At 35.7% G+C, this 22,870-nt stretch overlaps 1 protein-coding gene and 1 pseudogene across 1 annotated transcript in view; one reads left to right on the top strand and one right to left on the bottom strand.

Annotated features, from left to right (window-relative positions):
• LOC148954257 (uncharacterized) overlaps positions 1-897 on the bottom strand; it is a 6,012-nt pseudogene extending 5,115 nt beyond the window's left edge.
• A 159-nt stretch (positions 898-1,056) lies between these two features.
• Positions 1,057-22,870, top strand: part of LOC148954256 (uncharacterized) — a 112,393-nt gene continuing 90,579 nt past the window's right edge. The window contains exons 1-4 of the mRNA XM_089086215.1: positions 1,057-1,296; positions 2,455-2,732; positions 4,333-4,509; positions 9,466-9,613. Coding sequence (XP_088942341.1) covers positions 1,057-1,296; positions 2,455-2,732; positions 4,333-4,509; positions 9,466-9,613 — 843 coding nt within the window. The remainder of the gene's footprint in view (positions 1,297-2,454; positions 2,733-4,332; positions 4,510-9,465; positions 9,614-22,870) is intronic.

Below are 22,870 nucleotides of genomic sequence, written 5' to 3'. Positions count from 1 at the left end.
GTAGACCCTTAAATCTCAACGGTTTGGTATCTAACATCGTTAAAATTTCCAACAGTTTTCGTGATGGTGGTTTAGCAACCAAACATAATTCACGTAGATTTTTATCATATTTGAAATGCACAAAATTGCGTAATCCCAAAAATTTATTTCAAGTTAAAATTAAAGATAACGCATACAATAATCAAAACTTGTCCATTTCAGAATCTAGGTAGAAAATGAATGTAAGATTGTCGCTTTTCCATGTCAGCTAATCAAGGACTATCTTTTTTCCATTGGTGTCTCAAGAGCCCTTCAGAATCACTTGAGAAAAAGTTGCTCTCGAAGCATTAGGAGGCTTTAGAAATTCCTGCAGGACTTTTACTAGATCCCCTTTTCAAGTAAATTCAGCAAGACTTTATAGAATTATGAGATTTATTCCAGGAATTATAATTTAAAAATATTGTAACTGCTCCCCCTGAGAGTATTATTGTTTACTTGCCGTTTGCTTAATCTTGAAGTTGTTTTTTCTAATGATCCAAAGAGATGTTTTTCCTCTTCGTGTGTCTTTGTTTGTTTTTTCTTTTTCAGTGTGGTAAGAAAAGTTTGGGTTTGTAAGCTTCAAAGTGGTCTACTGCACCTTTCAAAAGTACAGCCATTGCCTCTCTTGATTATGTGGTAAGTTATGAATTCCTGTTCTGGCCATCCGGGGAACGCCTCCTCATCAGCAGGTCAAAGTAATGAAAGATTAATGGAGTCGGGAGAAAAATTTTTGATCTGGAAAAAGTTTTTGATGTTGAAATTAGTAATGAATCGGATTCCCTAATGTTTGATAATAGTAAATTTCCTAAGGGCCGATATGAAGAGGTGTGTAATGTGACTTAGGGACCCTCTGACTCTCAGCTCACTGTTCTCCAGCATAACTGTCAAGGGTTATGCTGTTCATTTTCTGATTTGACAAAGTTTTGCCAAAAGCTGTAGCCATATGAAGTCAGGATTTGTGAACCTTTTTTAACGAGACACGCCGATACCCTTTTAGAATTACCTGGTCATTCTTCCCGATTCCTGAACAGATCTACAATGAATAGAGGAGGCTTGGCTATTTACACGTGTCAAGAATACTCATCCTGCATCAATAAGGAATTAACCCGGAATATCGAAGGAGTTTATGAATCTCTCTCCTTGGAAATAATTTTACCTTCGCAGAAGAAAATAACACTCGGAGAAGTATACCTTCTACCGGCAGGATCTGTCTCTTCGTTCTTGGAAATCCTAGGTCAAATATCTGACCTTCTTGAGAGACAAGGGAACGAATCTATCGTAATGGGGGGGACTTTAACATCAATCTGACTCTTCCTCTATCATCAGGTGCGATAGATCTGCTCAGTATAATGTCTGCTTCGAACATGTACCCCTCAACTACGATACCTACTCGAGTAACTACCATTTCCCACTCATTGATTGACAACATTTTTTCAACGCTTTATCCAATATCGGTCTCTGTCTTGCCATCTCACACTTTTGATCACTTCCCTCTGCTGACGAATTTTAAAATACACCACAAAGGTCCTAAGCCCAATGCCACGCCTAGGCAGGGATTTGTCACGTAGAAATTAAATGATGAGAGCCTAGAAACCCATAAGCAGGAATTGGAGAGCACATCCTGGGATAGTGTTATTAATACAGAAGATATTGATGCAGGGTATGAGGAATTTTATAACATTTTTATGATAAAGTATACTGATTGCTGCTCTAAAAAGTATACAAAGATGACTCGACGTAAAAATCAACCCATCAGCCCTTGGATTAGTCATGGACTGCTCCAGTGTATTAATAAGAAAAATGAGCTTTGGACTGATCACATAAATGACCCTTTTATAGCAACGCTTGAGAAATATATTCAATATAAAAAATGCCTTTAATCAATTTGATGTAAAGCTAAGAGAAATTATTTCATTGGAAAAATAGCTGAAAGTGGAAAAGATTCACGGAAGATATGGAAAGTTATAAACTCTTTACTGCGTCCCTGCAGCGCCCCATTTGAGCTTTCTTTAAAATTATATGTAAATGAGCAAACTATATCGGGGCCAGAAAACGTTGCAAATTCACTGGGATCATTTTTTGCCGAACTGGAAAAAAAAAGAAGCAAATTCCGTTCAAAACCCCATGACGAGTTTTAAAGATTACCTAGGCCCAGCATGCACCAAGTCAATGGCTCTCACTCCTGTCTCTCCACCTGAAATTCTCTTGATTATACGAAAACTAAGAGGAAATTCTGTTTCTGGATTCGACCGAGTACACACTAATGTGTTAAAAGCAGTTGCGTTGTCAATCACAGAGCCTCTTACTTACCTGATCAATTTGTCTCTGCAAAACGGTACTTTCCCAGAACGACTAAAGAAAGCTAGAATAGTTCCTCGTCACAAATGAGGTTCTTGAGCTGATCCTGCGAATTATTACCTATTTCCATTCTTTCAGTTTTTTCAAAGGTTTTTGAAAAACCATGCAGCAGCAGCTACTCTGGAGAAAAAAGTGTTTCTTAATACTCATCAGTTTCGGTTTAGACCAGGACGCTCCACCCAAGATGCACTAACGGCTTTGAGTTTATGGATCAACAAAGTTCTGGATTCTGGCTTTCTACCTGCAGCGGTTCTGATTGATATCAGAAAAGCATTTGATAGTATGTACCAACCTACTCTCCTCGGGAAACTGGAGCATATAGGAATAAGAGGCGAAACTCTGGATTGGTTCAGATCGTACTTAAGGGACCCCAGTATTTATTTGGGAGAACTGTTTTTTTTTTTTCAAACTCTACCATTCTAGACAATTGGCCACTTTTAAACATGAATGCACATGAATAAGATGCAACTAAAAAGATCAAAGACAATAACGAGTGCCTGGGTCCGGGCTCCCCGTACTATATATAATGCATATATAAGTAGCTAAATATAATAGAAAAAACATACAGTATAATATATGAGTAAAGTTCCTGCACATTATGCAGGGAAGCGCACAGGGCGGGGAGCTTGGGACCCTCTCCAAGAGATCTTAATTGTCCCAGAATTTCTGGGCACCGCCTATTCAGACTATTAGATAAAGCTTTGTTTTTAATATGACACAAGACACAAATGAATTTCAAATTCACAAATAAATGATATTGACACTGTGTTCTCTGAGAAAGGATCAAGATGCTAGTTGATAAAAAACACATTTTTTCTTTTTATAACGGGTTTGCCCCAAACGTTTATAACCAAAGTGCCAATACCCAATACCACAGACGAAAAAATTCACAGATTAGATCGTATCAAAATTTGGGTATGACGACCCGTTGACGTCGAACCGAGAAACTTTGAATTTGTAGCAGAATTTTCTAGTGATTTGGGGTAATTGTTACAAGGAATTCTAATTTATCTCCTACTCAAACAATAAAACTGATTTAGTTTCTGAGCAAAAATGTTTGTTTTGAGCCAAGTTATTTTAGAATTATGACAACATCTAAAATGGGTTGTTAATAAGAGATGGGCTAACGTTGGAAATTCACTTTAAAAATAAATTTCTTAAATTTTCTATTTTTTTCCAGAAAATTGAAATTCAAAAGTAACAAGAAGACCGTGTATATCTGCACATTATGAAGTAAGGATTTTTTTTTCTTAACACGTTTCCTTCTCAGTAGTCCCAATTCTAGGCTTATGCCGAAGAACTCACCAGTGTTATGCACACAAGATTAATAATTACAACGATAATGTAAAGCGTGGCTGAAAGTCCAGTTGGCAGGTGCAGGTTATCTTTCAAAGTTTATTAAGTCATCTTTTTCCTAACAAAAAGGTCAAAACTTGAGCCGATCCCGACTGTGCAGCTAAATGAATGGGAGACCCTCCATCTTGGTTTGTGACTGCTAAACTGGCCCCAAATTTCCAGAAAGTTTTAACCAATTCTGAAGTCCACAGTCCACAAAAATCAGATCACTCAACAGATGATTGATTTACACCGATTTATTCGATTTAAAAAATCACGGATTTTTTAAATCCTTACTTAAAACAATATGCTTAAAAGAATGCATAATTAATAAACAGTTAAATTACTAATAATGTACGCAATATATTATCAGAAAAAATTGACACCAAGATTGAGAATAACCAGCGTTGCTTAAATTGGACTCGTACGAAAAGAGACTAAATCATCAATCAGTTTAAAAATTGCAATAATTACACTAAGCGCGAAAACAAACACTTAAAAAAACACAACAAATACAGGAAAAAATAGCCCAGGAAATAATGTGATCGTCATTTGTGGTGTCGCCCAAGGGTCAATATTCGGACCACTACTGTTTCTGATTCACGTTAACGATCTGAGTAGCGTATTAAACCCGGCACGCACTATTATTCGCTGCTGTAAGCTATGTCATGATGAAGCTTCTTTTCAGCCTGTAGATGACGATGAGCTTGTTGATTTTGCAGATAATACTATATTAGGCTGCTGTGAAAGGGATAAAACAGCGCTCATTTCCAAGCTTAGGGTTGTTCTCGAGGAGACGTATCTCTGGATGGATTCTCACGACTTGTGATTTACGTTGATAAATCTTGCGTTTCATTTTTTTGCCGGGTCGGAAGTATCCATCCAGAGGTGTGTGGTATCGAAACGTCCAGAGGTTTGATCATTCAGCCAGAAAAGCGTTCAGGTTCTCCAGTGGCACCTATGCGGTACCAATAAGAATAAAACACCTCCAAAACACCTTTCGAGGCAGCTATTGAACTGACCTTTCAAATTTCAATGCCTCGCTTAAACTTGAATATGAAAATTCTGGGCGGCTACAGCGATGAGCGACGACTGGTGACTCTTCTTAGATGCTCTAAGAGCCTTTTAAGCTACAGGGGGGGGGGGTCTAAGTTCCGAACCAAATTAAAAAAGAGAAATGTAGGTGATTAAACAGCAGAAAATAAGCTAAAACACACGGTACTAAATAGCTGAAGAGGCTTTGAAGTTGTAGTTGTCTTGGTAATCAACTGACTTTTAATGTTTGAATTTTTACGGACAAGATTTAACGTCGTCAGATTTAATGTCGGCGTCGTCAGATTTAACTAATTAGTTTTGGTTTAATTTTCGTTAATCAACACGGCAACACTGACTAAAGTGTAATCCTACCCCTTGAAATTCCTAATTTTGGAACAAACAGAAAAATCTTAGAAAATAGTGGTTTTCAGGTATGAACGGACCTTAGATGAGTCCAGGTTTTCCTTTTTTTCTATTTTTCAATGAAAACACAAGAAAAGGCGACATTAACGAAAGAAAAAACACATAAAAAATAATTTCCTCTAACTGGTGCTTAGAATTAGTTCGATTCTGACCTAACCAGTATTTTTGACGTAAAAATTACTTTTAGCTGCGTTTAACTGTGGATTTAATTCTGATTTAATAAAGATCGTCAAATTTCTAGCCTAAATTCTAAATGATTGAAAGATCATCAAAATTATAGGCTACGAATCTTTCAAGGAAAATAAAGGGAAGTTAGAAAAAAGTCATTTGCCTGTGAATCTTCCGAGCAAGAAAAGTTATCAAAATTCCAGACATCCGCTTCCCCCTCCTTTTTAAATTACCTAGATCAGCTGCTTTGTTCGACGAAAATGAATTCACATTCCATTACCTTCTCTTAAAGTACGAAACTAGTAATACCTCTGGGAAATTGGGTTTTTAAATTTCCTGAATTGTAAAATGCCAGAATAATTTTCATATTGAGATTCGTTGACTTTTTATCATCTCTTTTGGGAAGATTTTGGTGGAGATTTAAGGTAAATATATTTGATCTTCCTGAAGAATTTTATATTTTCTAAGTCTTTATAAAAATCTCTTGTTTTGAGATTTAGAAGGCAAAAACTTTTATCATTAAGTATCGAGAAAAGAAATTGACCCTGTTTAGAAAAATCAATTTTTTTACATACCAGCTTACATCTGATAATGGTTTATATTTGTGGTAAGATGTTGAATTTCGGGAACTTCGGTCTGGATATGTATAAGGGTGAGAGACTTCGGAAATGAGCCCTTCCTCCAACATTTCGAGGTTGCTTTGATTGTCTCTAAGTCCTGTATTCCGTTCACAACTCGCCTTTTTCTTTGTGTTTATGGATTGGGCCTACTAAAAATTTTATTCCTACCAGTAGTAACTCTTTGTATCAATCAAATCTTTTGATGGGTTATCAACTCAACTTCATCAATTCTCTTCGTTTTCTAGATAAAGCCGGTATCAATCAAATCTTTTGATGGGTTATCAACTCAACTTCATCAATTCTCTTCGTTTTCAAGATAAAGCCGGGTTTCTATTGCAGAACATTGATTTAATGTTCTGCCAGACGTAATTTAATGGAAAAAACATGATGAAAGCAAGGGCTTAGCTCAAAGCGGGAGACGATTTGTGGAAATTAAAACAAAAAACTAAATGCAAAGATCGAGATACTAATGAAGGTGTTGTTAATTTCAAAAGGAGTTAAACTGTAATCATAGAAGAATCAGAGAACAAGATTGGTTGTTGGGGTGTATCCCATTTGAGCGCTTTCCCATTTGAGCGCCATGGCGCGCAAATGGGAATTTCCCATTTGCGCGCCGTATTTTAATTAGTTCAGTTGTGTCCCATTTGAGCGCCAGATAATATTTTGCGTATGTTAGGTGATATAGCTAGGTGATCAGGTAAATTTTTCGCAAATCATATTATTGACTTACGAATAAAGTAAACACACCACTCGATGCCTTTTTTAGGCTCTTTCCAAATATAATAATCATTTTTGTCGGAAATGAATTTTACCCCCACCCCGATGTATACCAATCCAGGGTATATATTTGCACATTAGGGGGGTGGGGGTAAATTTTAAACTTACCTCCCATTAACATCAGAAATAAAATTTACCCCCCCCCCGAATGTGCAAATATATACCCTGAATTGGTATATATAGGGGGGGGGGGAAAATTCATATCAGAAAAAATGATTAGTCTATTTGGAAAGAGCATAAAAAAGGTATCGAGGGGGGTGTTTACTTTATTCTTATGTCAATAATATCAACTGCGAAAAATTTACCGACGGGTCTTCATGTCTGTTTTCCTCATACAGTATATAGCGGTGGATACCGCATAATGCATAAGTACCTGTATATACCTTTAGTAGTAAATATATATGGTATACATAAATACTATATATATTTACTTAGTTTATAATACTATAAATGGAAGTTATTTTCACAACCATTGACCCAATAAAATCCTCAGTTTTGTTCGTTGTCTTCGTGGCAATAAATATTTCTACAGGTCAATGTGGCAGCAAACCACGCTTCATCCACCGCAAAATCACAATTTTGGGTTTGGCGCTCAAATGGTACTCCGTGGCGCTCAAATGGGAACAAAATTCCATGGCGCTCAAATGGAACAAAATTCCGTGGCGCTCAAATGGGAAAGCGCTCAAATGGGAACACCCCGGTTGTTGCATAGCCAATCATACAAAGATGGTAATTCTGAAAAACTTACAAAAAACTCAATATATAAAACTGTGAATGACAATTTATTAATGCTGTGTTATGGATTAATTATATTGGTGATTACATTATTAGGGGGCTGTTGCAATTTTTGTAAAAAAACAAAAACAAAAAAACAAAGATAACTGTGTACTTAGGAATGGCTTTTCTTGATATATATATATATATATATATATATATATATATATATATATATATATATATATATATATATATATATATATATATATATATATATATATATATATATATATATATATATATATATATATATATATATATTTATATATAGTCTTATTTATTATTCATATTCCTGGAAAAAAATTTAATAAACAAGTATCTGTGATATTTATTCTGGGAAAAATGCGAAATTCCGAATTAATATGCTGAATTTAATGGTGTGATTTTCAATAAGGTCACTTGAATTTGGGGGTATTTTTCCCCTTTCTCAGAAACCAGGCAAATTTTCTCAGGCTTTAAGCTTTTGACCGGTAACATTAAACTTAAGGAATTTTATATATTAAGAATCAGCATAAAACGGTGATTTGTGGATGCGTTAATTGTTATCAAAATTCCTTTTTCTTAAGCTTCGGTTGCTATAAGTTCGAGTCACTCCTTATATATAGTTTGTTACCGCAAAATTTTTGGTTTATATCAACAGCCATGGCAGAGACAACCCTATGTGATTATTGATCCAATTCACAATTTGTTTTTCTCTGTCAGTGTTGTCAGACATAGCTAGTCGATATTATAAGTTAGGTAGAGATGCAGTTAGAACAGAGTTTTCTTGCAAATGTCATGACCCAAAAACTTTTAAATTTATTATTAGATTAATGTTTCTGAAAAAAACTAAACAGATTTGAAAATTCAAAGTTGCTTGTCTCTCTAGAATTTGCATTTTGTTGTCTTTCTGGATTTGTTGCTCAGCATTAGCTCAAACAATTAGCTAACTGGTTTTAAAAAGCGGTCTTTTTTCTCTCCAAGAAAAAGGAATAATGTGATTGGCTTGCAAAAATACGTCACAAAAAACAATGGAATTTAATCACACTTTACAGCATGGATGTCTTAATATAGTAAGTTCTCTTTCGCTCTCTTATATCAATATTTGACGCATCTGAATCAGCATCATAAAAAATATTCATAATATGTCTGTTTTTATGCAACTGAAGTCGCTAGCTCAGATTGCACATTTAATTATGAGGTTTTTTTTTCTTTTTTTGCTGAAGATAAAATTGCTCAAGAGATCTTTCAGTCTTTGTAATGTGACTTTCAACGGTTTCTTCTCGTCATGTGATGTACTCTTTCTGTGATGAATGGATCTTTATTCACCCCAGGGAAAAGGATTTGCCAATGAAATGATAATTTCATATTTTCCAGAGGAATTGTCTAAGGATAGTCTTAGGAACCCTGCTGGAATACCATATGTCAAATAATCAGTTGTGCGGGGATTACCTACGTTGATCGCGCATCGAATGAAGACCTCCATAAACTTCTCCGCTGCTCCCACACCATCATGGGCGAGACCAGAGTCAACAACTCCGTTAGTTGGGCCACATTCAACAAATGTCAGCCAACCAGCCACCAAAAATCATCTTTAAAGTACGGGCACACAACACACACCCCCAATGCCAACCTCGTAAGAGATGGGTTGATAATTTTTTTATGCCAATAACCTCCAACAGCTACTCCATCTAGTGCCAGACAGGTCAGAATATCGCCACCATATTCATCAAATTTCCAGAAGTGAAGGAGCCACACAAAGGCTTGACGGGACTTAAGTCAAGTCAAGTAAGTAATTTGAATGAAGTGGGAATTTGATGAGAGGGAGCAAACACTGAGTCTGGCTAGAGGTGATGAGAGAGACCTTGTATAGTTATGTTGGCATCAAATGACCTTGCAATGCGATAAGTTGCATCTAGTATTAGTATTAAAATTTTTTCTCTCCCAGATTGCTAAAATTTGATGTTTTTTTCAGATTCTTGGAGTTCTTTCCCCCTGGAGCATCGTTCATTGGAGTGTCCATCGCAATTAGGGTCGTACATGCAATTGGCAACTCTGCGTGTGTTGTCTCTACATTTACTTATAGTGCTGTAGAGTTTCCTGATTCTGTAGCTCGTATTTTTGTAAGTATTACAAGCTCTTTAGTTGTATTACAATATCTTCAGTCGAAACAAAATAAAACTTGTGACAGGCTAGAGCCGATCGTATTAACCGATTTTCCTATATAATGACAGACTACAATTAAATGGAGCTTATGAAGGTGTGACATCTTCTAACTATATAAATTAAATTAGTGATAAGCCAAGTCAAACTTTAGTGGCTAATTTTTGAGCAGTTTTGCCAGATCCTGCACATTCGTGCTATTAGGACGCTTTTTAAGGTGGTTGCACATTTGAGTTCTTTAAATTAGTACATTTTGCGAAGCTATTTTTGTAACAATTACACCTTCGGCATATTTTCACTATGCTAATAAACTTGTACTTTTGGCAGATTTTCACTTTTTGGCTGCGCTATTTTAAATCAGCCGTCTAGTAACATTGTTTTGGGGCCTAATTGGAATGCCAGTGTTTTTGTAGTAATCAATGATGAACTAGAGCCAATTTTAGTGACCAGTTATAAACTGCTGCTGTCAAATAGGGTACGTTGGCACTGCTTTTAGTGACCGATTCGGGGGGCTACGAAACGTTGAGTAAGGTATGCTATATGTTTTCCTCGAGAATAGTCTAACGGGACCTTACTCTACGGTAAATTTTCTGCGGCAATTGTTTTGGGCACTCGTTTGACTCGTTTTTTGGACTATAATGAAAAAAGGTTATGCTGGATCAGAAAGTACTTAATGGAAATTTGAATTTCACCGCAGGGATTAATAGGGAAGTTATGAGTAGATTGACAGGAATGAGAAGCATGCGTATCTGGGTTCGGCTTCAGGTGGCTAGGTGCTACATTGAGTTTTTACTTGTATTATTTTAATTCTGCAGCCCACTTGAATTCCAATAGTTACATGTTGCCAAAAAAAAAAAAAAAAAAAAAAAAAAAAAAAAAAAAATCAGGAAACCAATTCAATTAATGAATATGACATATTCTGTCGGGCGACAAGAAATAAATCCGGTGACCCTTCTAGTCACCAGGTTTCGAGCTCATATAAAATGGTAGGTTGTACTGCCATATATCCAAAAATATAAAATATATTAAATTCAAAATTAACCAATAAAAGCTGTAAGCCTAAGGAAATTTGCGTAATTTACGAAACAGCGGGAGACACCTAAAATGGGTGCGTCCTAGTGAAAATTAAATAAAAAAAACAAGTTTTTTTAACTGAAAGTAAGGAGCGACATTAAAACTTAAAACGAACAGAAATTATTCCGTATATGAAAGGGGCTTTCCCCTCCTCAATACCTCGCTCTTTTCGCTAAAGCTTGAATCTGTCACACCACTTTTTTTTTAAAACAATAAAAAACTTTAGCGTAAAGAGCGAGGTATTGAAGAGGGGACACCCCTTTTTTAGCTTTGATTATTCCGTATATGAAAGCGGCTGTCCCCTCCTCAACGCCTCGCTCTTTACGCTAAAGTTTTTTATTGTTTAAAAAAAATAGAGTTGTGAGAAAGTCAAACTTTAGCGTAAAGAGCGAGGCGTTGAGGAGGGGACAGCCCCTTTCATATGCGGAATAATTTCTGTTCGTTTTAAGTTTTAACGTCGTTCCTTACTTTCAGTTAAAAAAACTTGTTTTTTTTTAAATTTAATTTTTGAATGTTTTTGAATTAATACAGATTTTGATATTGGCTCACCGTATATGAATAATTAAAACAAAATTTGCATATTAATTTTACTTTTATTTGGTTAAATGGCTTTCTCGAAACTTGTTTAATTTTATTTACGAAAGTTTTTATTAGTAATAAATATACGTAACTTACGAATTAACTTACGTAACGAACTTCTATATTCATAGATTTTTAATACGTATATTAGGGGGATCGCCCCCTAGTCAATACCTTGCTCTTTAAGCTAAAGTTTGAATTTTGTTCCAATTCTTTAAAAATGACCCTTTAATCACAAAGGCCGTTAATTAGAATAAATAGCTCTTATGAAAACACTAAAAAATCTTTGGCTTAAAGATCGAGGTATTGACTAGGGGGTGGACCCAATCATATACGTAATATTTTCTGTTCGTTTTAAGTTTTGATGTTGCTCCTTACTTTCAGTTGAAAAACTTTTTTTTTATTTAATTTCTCATCTTTTTCTTTAATAATGATGGAAAATCCGGCGCCCCCTTCATAGCAATGTCCCTTCCCCCATGAAACTTCCTTCATGGAAAGATGCTCCCATATAACCCCCGACCCACCCACCCCGCCACCTACCAGAAAAAATCCCCCCTGAAAACGTCTGTATACTTCCCAATAACCAATACTATATGTTAACATTAGGTAATGTTCATAACTTTCAGCCCTCCCCCTGAGGACTTCGGGGAATTAAGTCATCCTAAAAGACATCTCAAAATTTTGATCGGGTGACTTTGGGAAAAAAATGAGCGTGGGAGGGGGCCTAGTTGCCATCCATTTTTTTGGTCACTTAAAAAGGGCACTAGAACTTTTAATTTCCGTTCCAATGAGCCCTCCCACGATATTTTAGGACCACTGGGTCGAAACGATCACCCCTGGGAAAAAGAAGGAAAAAAAACAAAAAAAAAAACAACAAATAAACACGCATCCGTGATCTTTCTTCAGGCAAAAAATGCAAAATTCCACATTTTTGTAGATAGGTGCTTGAAACCTCTACAGTATGGTTCTCTGATACGCTGAGTATGATGGTGTGATTTTCATTAAGGTTCTATAACTTTTAGGGGTTTTTTCCTCCTTTTTCGAAAATCAGCCAAATTTTCTCAGGCGCGTAACTAAACTTCACGGAACTTATATATTTGAAATCAGCATTAAAATTTAATTCTTTTGATGTATCTATTGGTATCAAAATTCCGTTTTTTCGAGTTTCAGTTACCATTGAGCCGGGTCTCTCCTTACTTACAGTTGGTTACCACGAACTGTTTGATTAGAGAAGTATTTCAGCATCTCCAAGTATTCTATTTACATTTTTCACGATAAATTTGATAACGGTTTCGTGTTCATTTGTTCGTTTTCCCCCAGGGCTATCATATTAAAGTGGTGGTCGTAGAGTATTGGAAATGGGCTTATTTAAATAGGAATTCAAATTTCATATGCCTTTCTAAGTAATAAAAGAGGTCATCCCGGAGAAAAGTGCCGATTTCTCTCACTTTGTTCTGCAAATCCAGGTGTTTGGCACGAAGAGGACCAAAATGATATCGAATAAAGATTTTATAAGTGCCAATCTGCTTAGAATTGTGGACAATTTATGTATGTATAGGACATAAGTTTCAGATCCTACCACAGCAAAGTGCTCATTTTTACCATTTTGTTTTGGAATACCGAAACTTTGTCCGAACAGGACCAAAATACTGTTGAGCAAGTTTCCTGAGATAGCCAATTGGTTTTGAAAAGTTATATGAATATCCTCCTAGTTTTAGAGATCATGCTGCCATTTGGTGTCGTATTCGTCCCTAAGCCTTTGAATAGTCTATGTAAAATGAAGAGGCATTATATACGATTTCTATTCATATCAATGATGTTTTATACTGTTGTATTGCTGGACGCCAGTTACTAAGGTAGAGTGGAAGGTCAGTTCCACTTTTGGTGGAAGGGAAGGCTACTGAAACAAAAAGTTGAATTTTCAGGGTCAGATTCCCTGACGAGGATGGCCTGGGTATAAAAGGTTTGAGCTTTTTCGGTGTTATGAAATGGTTTTGGGGCCCCCTTCCTGTCATGAGCTTCTTCCTCTGTCCCTGTCCTTGGAAAGGAAGCCAGGCTTGCATAGTCTCGTATGGGCATTGGAGTGGATCTTTTATGAGTCTACCTTATCAGAACTGTGACTGAAAACAGCGCTGTAGGGTGACTTTGAGGAGCGGTGCCTATCATTAGTCTAGTAAACAACACAACATGCACTAGTTCATGACTCATGAACGATTTTTATGGTTTTTTTTGTTTTAATGAGCTTTTTTAGGCTGCATAACCTATTCCTGGCCATGTTTCTTACTATGCATTGTCTCTCAGTTGTAGTATAATGTTTGCAGGCATGAATATATAATGAGTCGGAGATAAGTATATCGCTTGATGTGAAATCAGGAGTTAAGCAGGGTTGTGTCCGATCTCCGTTCATATAGATTATTTGGATGACTTTGTCCTAATAATGTACGACAAGCTTTTTAGCTTACCGTTATGTGGATTAATAAATAAACATTGTAAACGCCATGGTAGAACATGGAATCAAATGAGAAGGTAAAATTCTGCTAGATTTAGATTATGCAGATGATTGAAGTATCCTAGAAAAAATATATTACCAAAACAGATGAGTTTAGGGAAATTTTGACAGTTAATGTTGCAAGACTATGTTAGAACATTAATGTTAAGAAGAGTTACTTAGACTAGAAATAAATGAGGGTAAAAAGGGGATGTGAGGTAACTAGAAAATCGATCAAGTGGATAGGACGCACCCAGGTAGCATCATTAGTAAATATGGTGAATGTAGTGGAAATGTAAAAAGCAGAATAGCCAAGGCGTAGGATTTTTTCACAGTTACTGACAAGTTTGGAACATATATCAGAGAACCAATATTGGAATATTGGAAGCCACGGTAATGACAGCGGTCAGACTTGGTTCTGAGATGCGGGAACTTCGAAAGGCTGAGGAAGATTTATTAAATATTTTCCGTAGATATTGTCTAAGGATAATCTTATGTACTCGGTTGAATGATCGTATATCAAACAATAGGCTGTACGACAAAGTGGTTCGATCTCACTTTCTAGGACTATAATAAAGGGTTAGTTAAGATGGCTGGCCTTACTTTTCGGGTGAAGGATGGAAGGTTGCCAAAGATAGGGCTTCTTGGCTATCCATCTGAGACAAAGCGAAAAGGAAGTCACCCCAGAATCGAGTGGGAAGAATTCATAAGAAAGTATCTAAAGGGAACTGAACTTCATGGGAGGGTGTAAAGAGGGATGATTTTAATAGATTGGGATAGAGAAGGGGCAGGTAGAGCTATTTTGGCCGTAGGTGGCCTTGTGTTGCAGTGAGTTGTTAGAATAGTAAACTCTTCAACTTCTCGTGAGAGATCCTTCAGGTCAACTTAAAGAGGGTATTTAACCTCTAGCATCCTCTCATTGCTTTTGGACTAAGCACGCAGTATGGATACTAAGGGGAGAATGGTTCCCACATAGTTGCAGAAGGATTTTTGATGCTAAGGGGAAAAAAACATTTACATTGCACAATCAGGTGGCTTGGGGCACTATTAGGCTATTAGGTAGCCTAATGATAAGGTTGGAGCACTATGAAAATTGTTGGGCACTGTAGGCTAATTTTTATGTAAGTCTATAGGCTGTTGATAAGTTGTTAACGTGTTAATTCTTTTTTCTTTTGTTGGAATTGCCTGTTGGCTGTATTTTGTAGTAAATTTCATTATATTCTTATCTGAACGAAGATAAAATTGAGGAAGGGGGGGCACATACCCAGGAGCAATATTTTTGTAAAAAATATCCCTTAAAAGATAAACATCATTTTCTGAAAAATCATTTTGGGTTTTTCAGAAGTTCTCTAAAAAAGGGCTTATCTTTTTCAGGGAAGATTCTCGTTCTCTAAGAATTGTTATTCAAAATTTAAACTTTAATGTAAAGGCCGGGGACAGATGTGGCGGCAGCTCCCCTCTTATACAAGATGATTACTGAAGACTGATAATTACTAAAGACAGATAATTACTGAAGACTGTCTTTTCACTTTCATTTCAATAAATTGTTTTTGTTGTTGTTGTTTAACCTCAATCGATCGTAATAAGTAAAAATGTTCTGGTTATTTTGGCCTTTAGGAGTTCAGAACCAATTCTTCTTCTAGGAAGGAGGAGAAAGGGACTCTCAGGTTTTTTCATGAGCACATTTACCGGCTAAACACCTCGCATCCCAACCAAAGTTGGTGAGAAGCAAGAACTAGACTCATGTTTTCAGCTCTACGCAGCTCTGATTACTAGACGGGCTATTGAAATCCAACAAAACCTATCCAACAGCTAAAGTAATGGCTTGGGATGTCTATGATATATCCCACCTCTTAGGGGGGGGGGGCTCTTGTTGTATTCATCTGTTAGAATAGTTTAACAGAACTATTGAATATGGTAGGGATTACCTCCTAGAACGTGGACTAAGAGTGGATAAAGAAGTCTGATGACTTTGCTCAGAACCACCAGAAATCAAACTACACTCTGGAATAATGGTGTGGTTCATTCCTTTAAACCGCTGCTGCGTCCTTTCACTGCACTATATACTCAGTACTATTGACTTAAAGTGTTGTAAAAAAAAGACTTGAGATTATTTCATTCATCTTTATTGTACTAGCTAAGATCGCATTCACACATCTACCCCTAAATATTAGTTTTCCTTTTTGACTCAACGAACAAAAAACGTTTTCGTCGATGAATTTGAAACGTAGGTCTTCCCCTTTCGCTGTATTGAATTGAATGGATGTGACACAAGATTTAATCAGCCGATCATATAGTAGGTTTAGGTCAATGGCACAAGTTGTATGGGCTTCACCAGTGAAGCGGCAGACTTTGAATCTTTTCATTTTTGCTGGGTACCCAAGCTTCTGAACTAATCTAGCAATTTGCCTACCACTCGTATACAAATCCAACGTATTATTGAACCCAGAAATAATGACAAGCCCGCTTGCAAATATTTTGCTTTGTACTCGTGTTTTTTTCCATTCTAGACGGCATAAATCGGGCTGTGTTGACTTATATATAGTATTGAGTACGTTATTAGCTATGTAAAATGGGTCTACGGAGCATTCTAGGTTAAAGGTAGCTACTTCCTTGACGATAATTAATTTGATAGCCGATAGTCTAAGATGTATTCTACTTTTAGCTATTATACCGCCACCTTTTGTCTTTGTCGAACTCTCCTTGTTATATTGAATAGGATTAAAGCTTGCAAATATTTCGTCAGAAGAATATTTGTCTTCATACTGGATTGGCCTTGAATTTTCTGTTCCATTATTTGGAATAGGACTGTTGAAGCATGGCTGCATTGCTGATGTTGTCGTTGACTTTTCACTTGGGTCTCCTTTGCAGATCTTGCAGGCTACATCGTTACAACAGCTGTCCCTGTAGGCTTTGTTAGAAAATGAACTTCTATAAATCATATCCATAGACAAGTTATAGTTAGGTTTGGAGCTTTCACCCCTTGATAAATTAGCAGCTCCGCTACTGAAAGAATAACTGTTTGAACATACCTGTGTCACCGTTTCTGTCATGTTCGGAAAATTCGTATCGCCCCTGTCTTCTTCGTAGCTTAAATCAGCTACACTGTTGCAACTACCAATTTCTATCTTAGATATTGAAGTCGTACCAACCCTATCTTCATAGTTAAGTTTTGAATCTTTAGCTTGAATTTTATGATTTTCATTCTTACAACCTGGAGAATATGTGTTTAAACGGTCACCTGTCGCCATTTTTATTGTCTGCTGTCTTTGCTGCCTAGCCTCATCGGCCGTCTTTGGTGAATATGTATTCATAATATCTTCTTCGTAGCTCTTGCGAGCTGCGTTCTCATAAGGTTTTTCCACATAACCTTTGTTTGGATATAAGTCTTCTTCGGGCATTAAGTGTTTTGCCTCTGCCATAGATAGGATTATTAGGATTAGCTTCGAAAAGTAATCTTTCTTACTCACGGTTCTAATTAATTAGAAAAAAGGCATTTTAAAATAAAAATTTTGACATATTCACCTTATGCGACTAAAAAGCATTCTTTAATTGTTTACTTTCCCGTCTGTCGATGGAAATTATTTCTGTAAAAAAAAAAAAAAAAAAAAAAAAAAAAAAAACAAGAAAAAAGAGGACACATCAGTGCTACCCATGGAAAAAAGGGATTCCCCTTTTTGTTCAAGGTATGCTTCTTGTTTTGATCTGACGTCATATTTGAGTGGTTTCAGGCTATTTTTGAAATTTCCACAAATTTGTTTTCGAAATACCATTTTACTACTAAGACTAATCGAAATAATATTTACCATCCTGAATGAGCTACAAATGACAATTTTGTTTCACTAGACAGTTTTTTTAAACATGTTTTTAAATTTTTGGCTATTAAGGCCCATTTTGTTCGGTCTTTACTAGGTAGCAGCTATTCCTGCAACCATGATTACGAACACTTCTAGCGGTCTTAGTTTGACTTTAGAAGCTAGTCATTTTGTAAGTTGATGACGTTATTATGATGCTTGGTCCACAAAGCGTTTCTTGTAAAATGATCAGGCCAACATATTTTCTTTGCTGTTCAAGCCAAGAGACTGTAAGTTTCCTATATAGAAGTTTCGGACAAGGCGGTTCTAATAGTGTATTTTGTGTTTCGATCAGATACTGTTTTTATGAGTTATGGGTTATTGTATTTCTTAGTATGGGACGTGATTGTCTCTTACTAGGTTGTTACGTACCGCTGCAACTAGGATTAATTTTTCAGCTACTATCGTAGCCAGCGCTATTGCGCTGCCTAAGTGAAGAACGATGTGGGCACAATGTATTATTTATTATTATTATTTTTTTTTGTTTCTTGGTCTTAGGCCAGGGCACTTCGTATCGAAGGAGTTGCCGTAGAAACTTCGAAAAGGGCTCATTCGATTGGAAATTGGAGTGGCTTGTGCCCTTTTTAATAGTCGAAAGTGATTGGAAGGTAACTAACACCCCTCCCACGCCCACTATTTCCCCAAGCACATCCAATCCAAATTTTGAGATAGCCATTTTGTTCAGCTTAGTTGATTTCCAGATAAAAATTATGTTTTTGAGGAGGACACTCCCACAGCCCTCAGGGCAAGGGTTGTAAGTTATGCCCTGGTGGCATTTAAGGTTTTTATAGAAAGCTCTGTCGTAAAAGCTTGAAAAATGGATCATTCGATTAGAAATTCAAAGGGCTAGTGCCCTTTCTAATAGTCGAAAGTAATTGGAAGGCAAATAACCCCCCTCTCGCGCCCACCTTTTCCCCAAACACATACAATCACAAATTTAAGATAGCCATTTTGTTCAACATAGTTGAAAGTTCAGGAAATTAGTTCTTTGAGGATGACAACCCCTCCCCCACAGCCCTCAGTGCAAGGGTTTTAAGTTATGCCCTGGGGGCATACAAGGTTTTTTATAGAAAGCGTTGTCGTAAAAACTTCCAAAAGGGATCATTTGATTGGAAATAGAAATGGCTAGTGCCCTTTTTAATAGTCGAAAGCGATTGGAGAGCAGCTACCCCCCTCTGACGCCCACCTTTCCCCCAAACACATCCAATCTAAATTTTGAGATAGCCGTTTTGTTCGATGTAGTTGAAAGGTCCGGATTTATATCTAAGAGGATTATATATCGGAAATTATATCACAGCCCTCAGAGTCAGGGTGGTAAGTTATAGTACAGGGCGAATGAGCCCTTTTTCAAGTTTCTACGACAAAGCTTTAAGTAAAACCTTATATGCCCCCAGGGCATAACTAGTAGGGATCTAGGTATTACTCTGGGACGAAGTGTACCCTATTGCCAGATAAGAAAGGTACTATTTGGTAATTTAAAAGTATCTTTTTCAAGGTCAATCAGGGGATGTTTCTAAGCCTATTGACTCCGAGACGAGATTTGCGCATGCGCACTGAATACTAACGGTACAAATTTATTGATCCACGATGGGGACTATATTTCTGGGATATTGATTTACATAATCGACGGGGATGTTTCTAAGTGTATTGATCCACGAAGGGGACAGATTTCTGGGAAATTGATTGCAAAATCGAAGGGGACTAGATTTCTGGGAAATTGATTGCATAATCGAAGGGGACTAGATTTCTGGGAAATTGATTGCATAATCGGGACAAGATCATGAGGGGATTTAATTTTTAAATATGGCTTCTCTGGTCTTGAGGTCTGAGAGATAAATTAATATTCAATTTTAAATATGGCTTCTCTGTTCTTTAGGTCTGAGAGATAAATATTAATATTCTATCGAAGCTATAATAGCGTAACTAGGAACACCTTAGATTTTTTCAGAAATTCATACGAGATCAAGAAAGATTGAATATATTTTACGCGGGAAATGGTTTCCTGGGAATTTCAAATGTGACAGCGCAGGGATGGCGAAACAAAGGAACATGCAGGAATAACTTTTAGGGGATTATTTGGGAATTACTTTTAGGAGATATAACAAATTAATCGGGATTTTAGGGATTTTTTGGGCGAAACAGTTTGAGAGATTTTAGAAGATGATTTGGGGTGAAACTCTCTGGTCGTTATAATACACAAGTTCCATTTGAACAGTGTTGTAAGGTCCCCTACCCAAACCCCAAAGGGGCCCCCGCCCAACTTTTTGCCTCCCTCCCATTTTTTACACTTTTTTTGGCGCGCTTGAGACACAGAAGGCCCCCTCCCCCTGGGCCCCCAAAGGGCCCCCTCCCCCCGGGCCTCCAGAGAGCCCTCCTCCCCATCATTTTTTAATACTTTTTTTTGCGTACTTGAGACACAAAAGGACCCCCTCCCCCCAAAATTTTCGGCTCCCCTCGAATATATCTTTTCAGAACAAGTTCTTTACGTAATGTCCCTCATAAACCAATTTTACAACTTGTAGTACTCATCCTTATCACCCACAACTTTACCTTATGGCTTTTTGAATACCCCAACACCAAGTAATACTTTTCAAAAGGCTTTATTATATCTTTTCAGAAGAGGTACCTTTCTTATTATCCCTCTTAAACCTATTATACAAGTTGAAGTACCCATCCTTTTCGCCCTAAACTTTACTTTACGACATTTTGAATGCCATAACAACTAGCGGGACTATTTGAAAGTCCCTTTTATATTTTTTCAGAACAGTTTTTTTACGTAAAATCCCACTTAAACCAATTATATAAGTTGGATTAATCCCCTTGTTAGGACAAAACTTTACCTCATAACTTTTTGAACGCCTTAACACCAAGCAATACTTTTCAAAGGGCTGTTATTATATTTTTCAGAACAAGTTCTTTACTTAATGTCCCTCTTAAACCCATTTTACAAGTTGAAGTACTCATCCTTTTCGCACAAAACTTTACCTTACGGCTTTTTGCATACCCCAACACCAAGCAATACATTTCAAAAGGTTCTATCATATTATTTCAGAACAAGTTCTTTTCTTAATATCCCTCCTAAGACAATTTTACAACTTGAAGTACCCATCTTTTTCACCCACAACTTTAACTTATGGCTTTTTGAATACCCCAGCGCCAAGCAATACTTTTTAGTTTTAGTTAAGTGTTTTTGGACTTATAGTTTAGTTTTAGCTAAGAGTTTTAGTTTAGAGTCTTAGCTTTGAGTCTTAGCTTAGAGATATAGTTTAGTTTAGTTTTAGTTAAGAGTTTTTGTTTAGACTTTAGAGTTTTAGTTTAGACTTTAAAATTTTAGTTAGAGTTTAGAGTTTTAGTTTAGACTCTTATCTTATAGTTTTAGTTCTATTTATAGTTTAGTTTAGTTTTAGTTGAAACGTTAGAGTTTTAGTTTAGAGTCTTAGCTTAGAGTTTCTGTTAGAGTTATAGTTTAGTTTAGTTTTAGTTAGGAGCTTTACTTTAGATCTCTAGTTCAGTTTTACTTAAGAGTTTTAGTTTAGAGTTTATAGTTTTAGTTTACAGTTTTACTTTAGAGTTTTAGTTCGAGTTATAGTTTTAGTTTAGTTTTAGTTAAGAGTTTTAGTTTAGATATTGGAGTTTTAGTTTTGAGTTTTAGCTTAGAGTTTTAGTTAGAGTTATAGTTTAGTTTAGTTTTAGTTAAGAATTTTAGTTTAGAGGTGTTGTTTAGTTTTTTATAAGAGTTTTAGTTTATGGTTTAGAGTTTTAGTTAAGAGTTTATGTTTAGGGTTTAGAGTTTTAGTTTAGAGTTTAGAGTTTTAGTTTAGAGTCTTAGCTTAGAGTTTTAGTTAGTTATAGATTAGTTTAGTTTTAGTTAAGAGTTTAGTTAGAGTTAGACATTATTTTAGTTTTAGTTAAGAGTTTTAGTTTTGAGTTGTTCTTTAGTTTTAGATAAGAGTTTTAGTTTGGAGTCTTAGCCTAAAGTTTTTTTTAGAACTATAGGTTAGTTCAGTTTAAGTTTATTTTTGGAGACTAGAGCTTTATTTTAGATTTTTAGCTTAGAGTTTTAGTTAGAGTTAAGAGTTTTAATTTAGAGTCTTAGCTTAGAGTGTTAGTTCTATTTATAATTTAGTTTAGTTTTAGTTGAGAATTTAGAGTTTCGGTTTAGAGTCTTAGCTTAGAGTTTTTTTTAGAGTTATAGTTTAGTTTAGTTTTAGTTAGGAGCTTTAGTTTAGATATCTAGTTTAGTTTTAATTAGGAGTTTTAGTTTAGAGTTTATACTTTTAGTTTACAGTTTTACTTTAGACTTTTAGTTAGACTTATAGTTTTAGTTTAGTTTTAGTTAAGAGTTTTAGTTTAGATATTCGAGTTTTAGTTTTGAGTCTTAGCTTAGAGTTTTAGTTAGAGTTATAGTTTAGTTTAGTTTTAGTTTAGAGTTGTAGTTTAGTTAAGAGTTTTAGTTTAGAGTTTTGGTTGGAGCTATAGTTTGGTTTAGTTTTAGTTAAAAGTTTTAGTTTAGAGTTGTAGTTTAGTTTTAGTTAAGAGTTTTAGCTTAGAGATGTAGTTTAGTTTTAGTTAAGAGTTTTAGTTTAGAGTTTTAGTACGGTATTAGCTTACAGTTTCAGTTAGAGTTATAGTTTAGTTTAGTTTTAGTTGAGAGTTTTAGTTTAGAGTTATAGTTTAGTTTTAGTTTAGAGTTGTAGTTTAGTTTTAGGTGAGAGTTTTAGTTTAGAGGATAGTGTTTTGTTTAGAGTCCTATCGTAGAGTTTTAGTTAGAGTTATAGTTTAGTTTAGTTTTTGTTAGTTATAGATTAGTTTAGTTTTAGTTCAGAGTTTAGTTAGAGTTATAGTTTAGTTCAGTTTTAATTAAGAGTTTTAGTTTTGAGTTATTGTTTAGTTTTAGATAAGAGTTTTAGTTTCGAGTTTTAGTTTAGAGTCTTAGCCTACAGTTTTTGTTAGAGTTATAGTTTAGTTTATTTTAGTTTGGAGTATAGAGTTTTAAGTTAGAGTCTTAGCTTAGAGTTTTAGTCAGAGTTTAGAGTTTTAGTTTAGAGTCTTAGCTTAGAGTTTTAGTTATATTTATATTTTAGTTTAGTGTTAGTTGAAAATTTAGAGTTTTAGTTTAGAGTCTTAGCTTAGAGTTTTAGTTAGAGTTATAGTTTAGTTTAGTTTTAGCTAGGAGCTTTAGTTTTGATCTTTAGTTTAGTTTTACTTAAGAGTTTTAGTTT

This window comes from Artemia sp. Qi Xiang Cuo, chromosome 3, assembly GCF_049724085.1.
Source record: "Artemia sp. Qi Xiang Cuo chromosome 3, ASM4972408v1, whole genome shotgun sequence".
Taxonomy (NCBI): domain Eukaryota; kingdom Metazoa; phylum Arthropoda; class Branchiopoda; order Anostraca; family Artemiidae; genus Artemia; species Artemia sp. Qi Xiang Cuo.
Note: the sequence above shows the minus strand (reverse complement) of the source record. Positions and strands in the feature narration are given on the sequence as shown.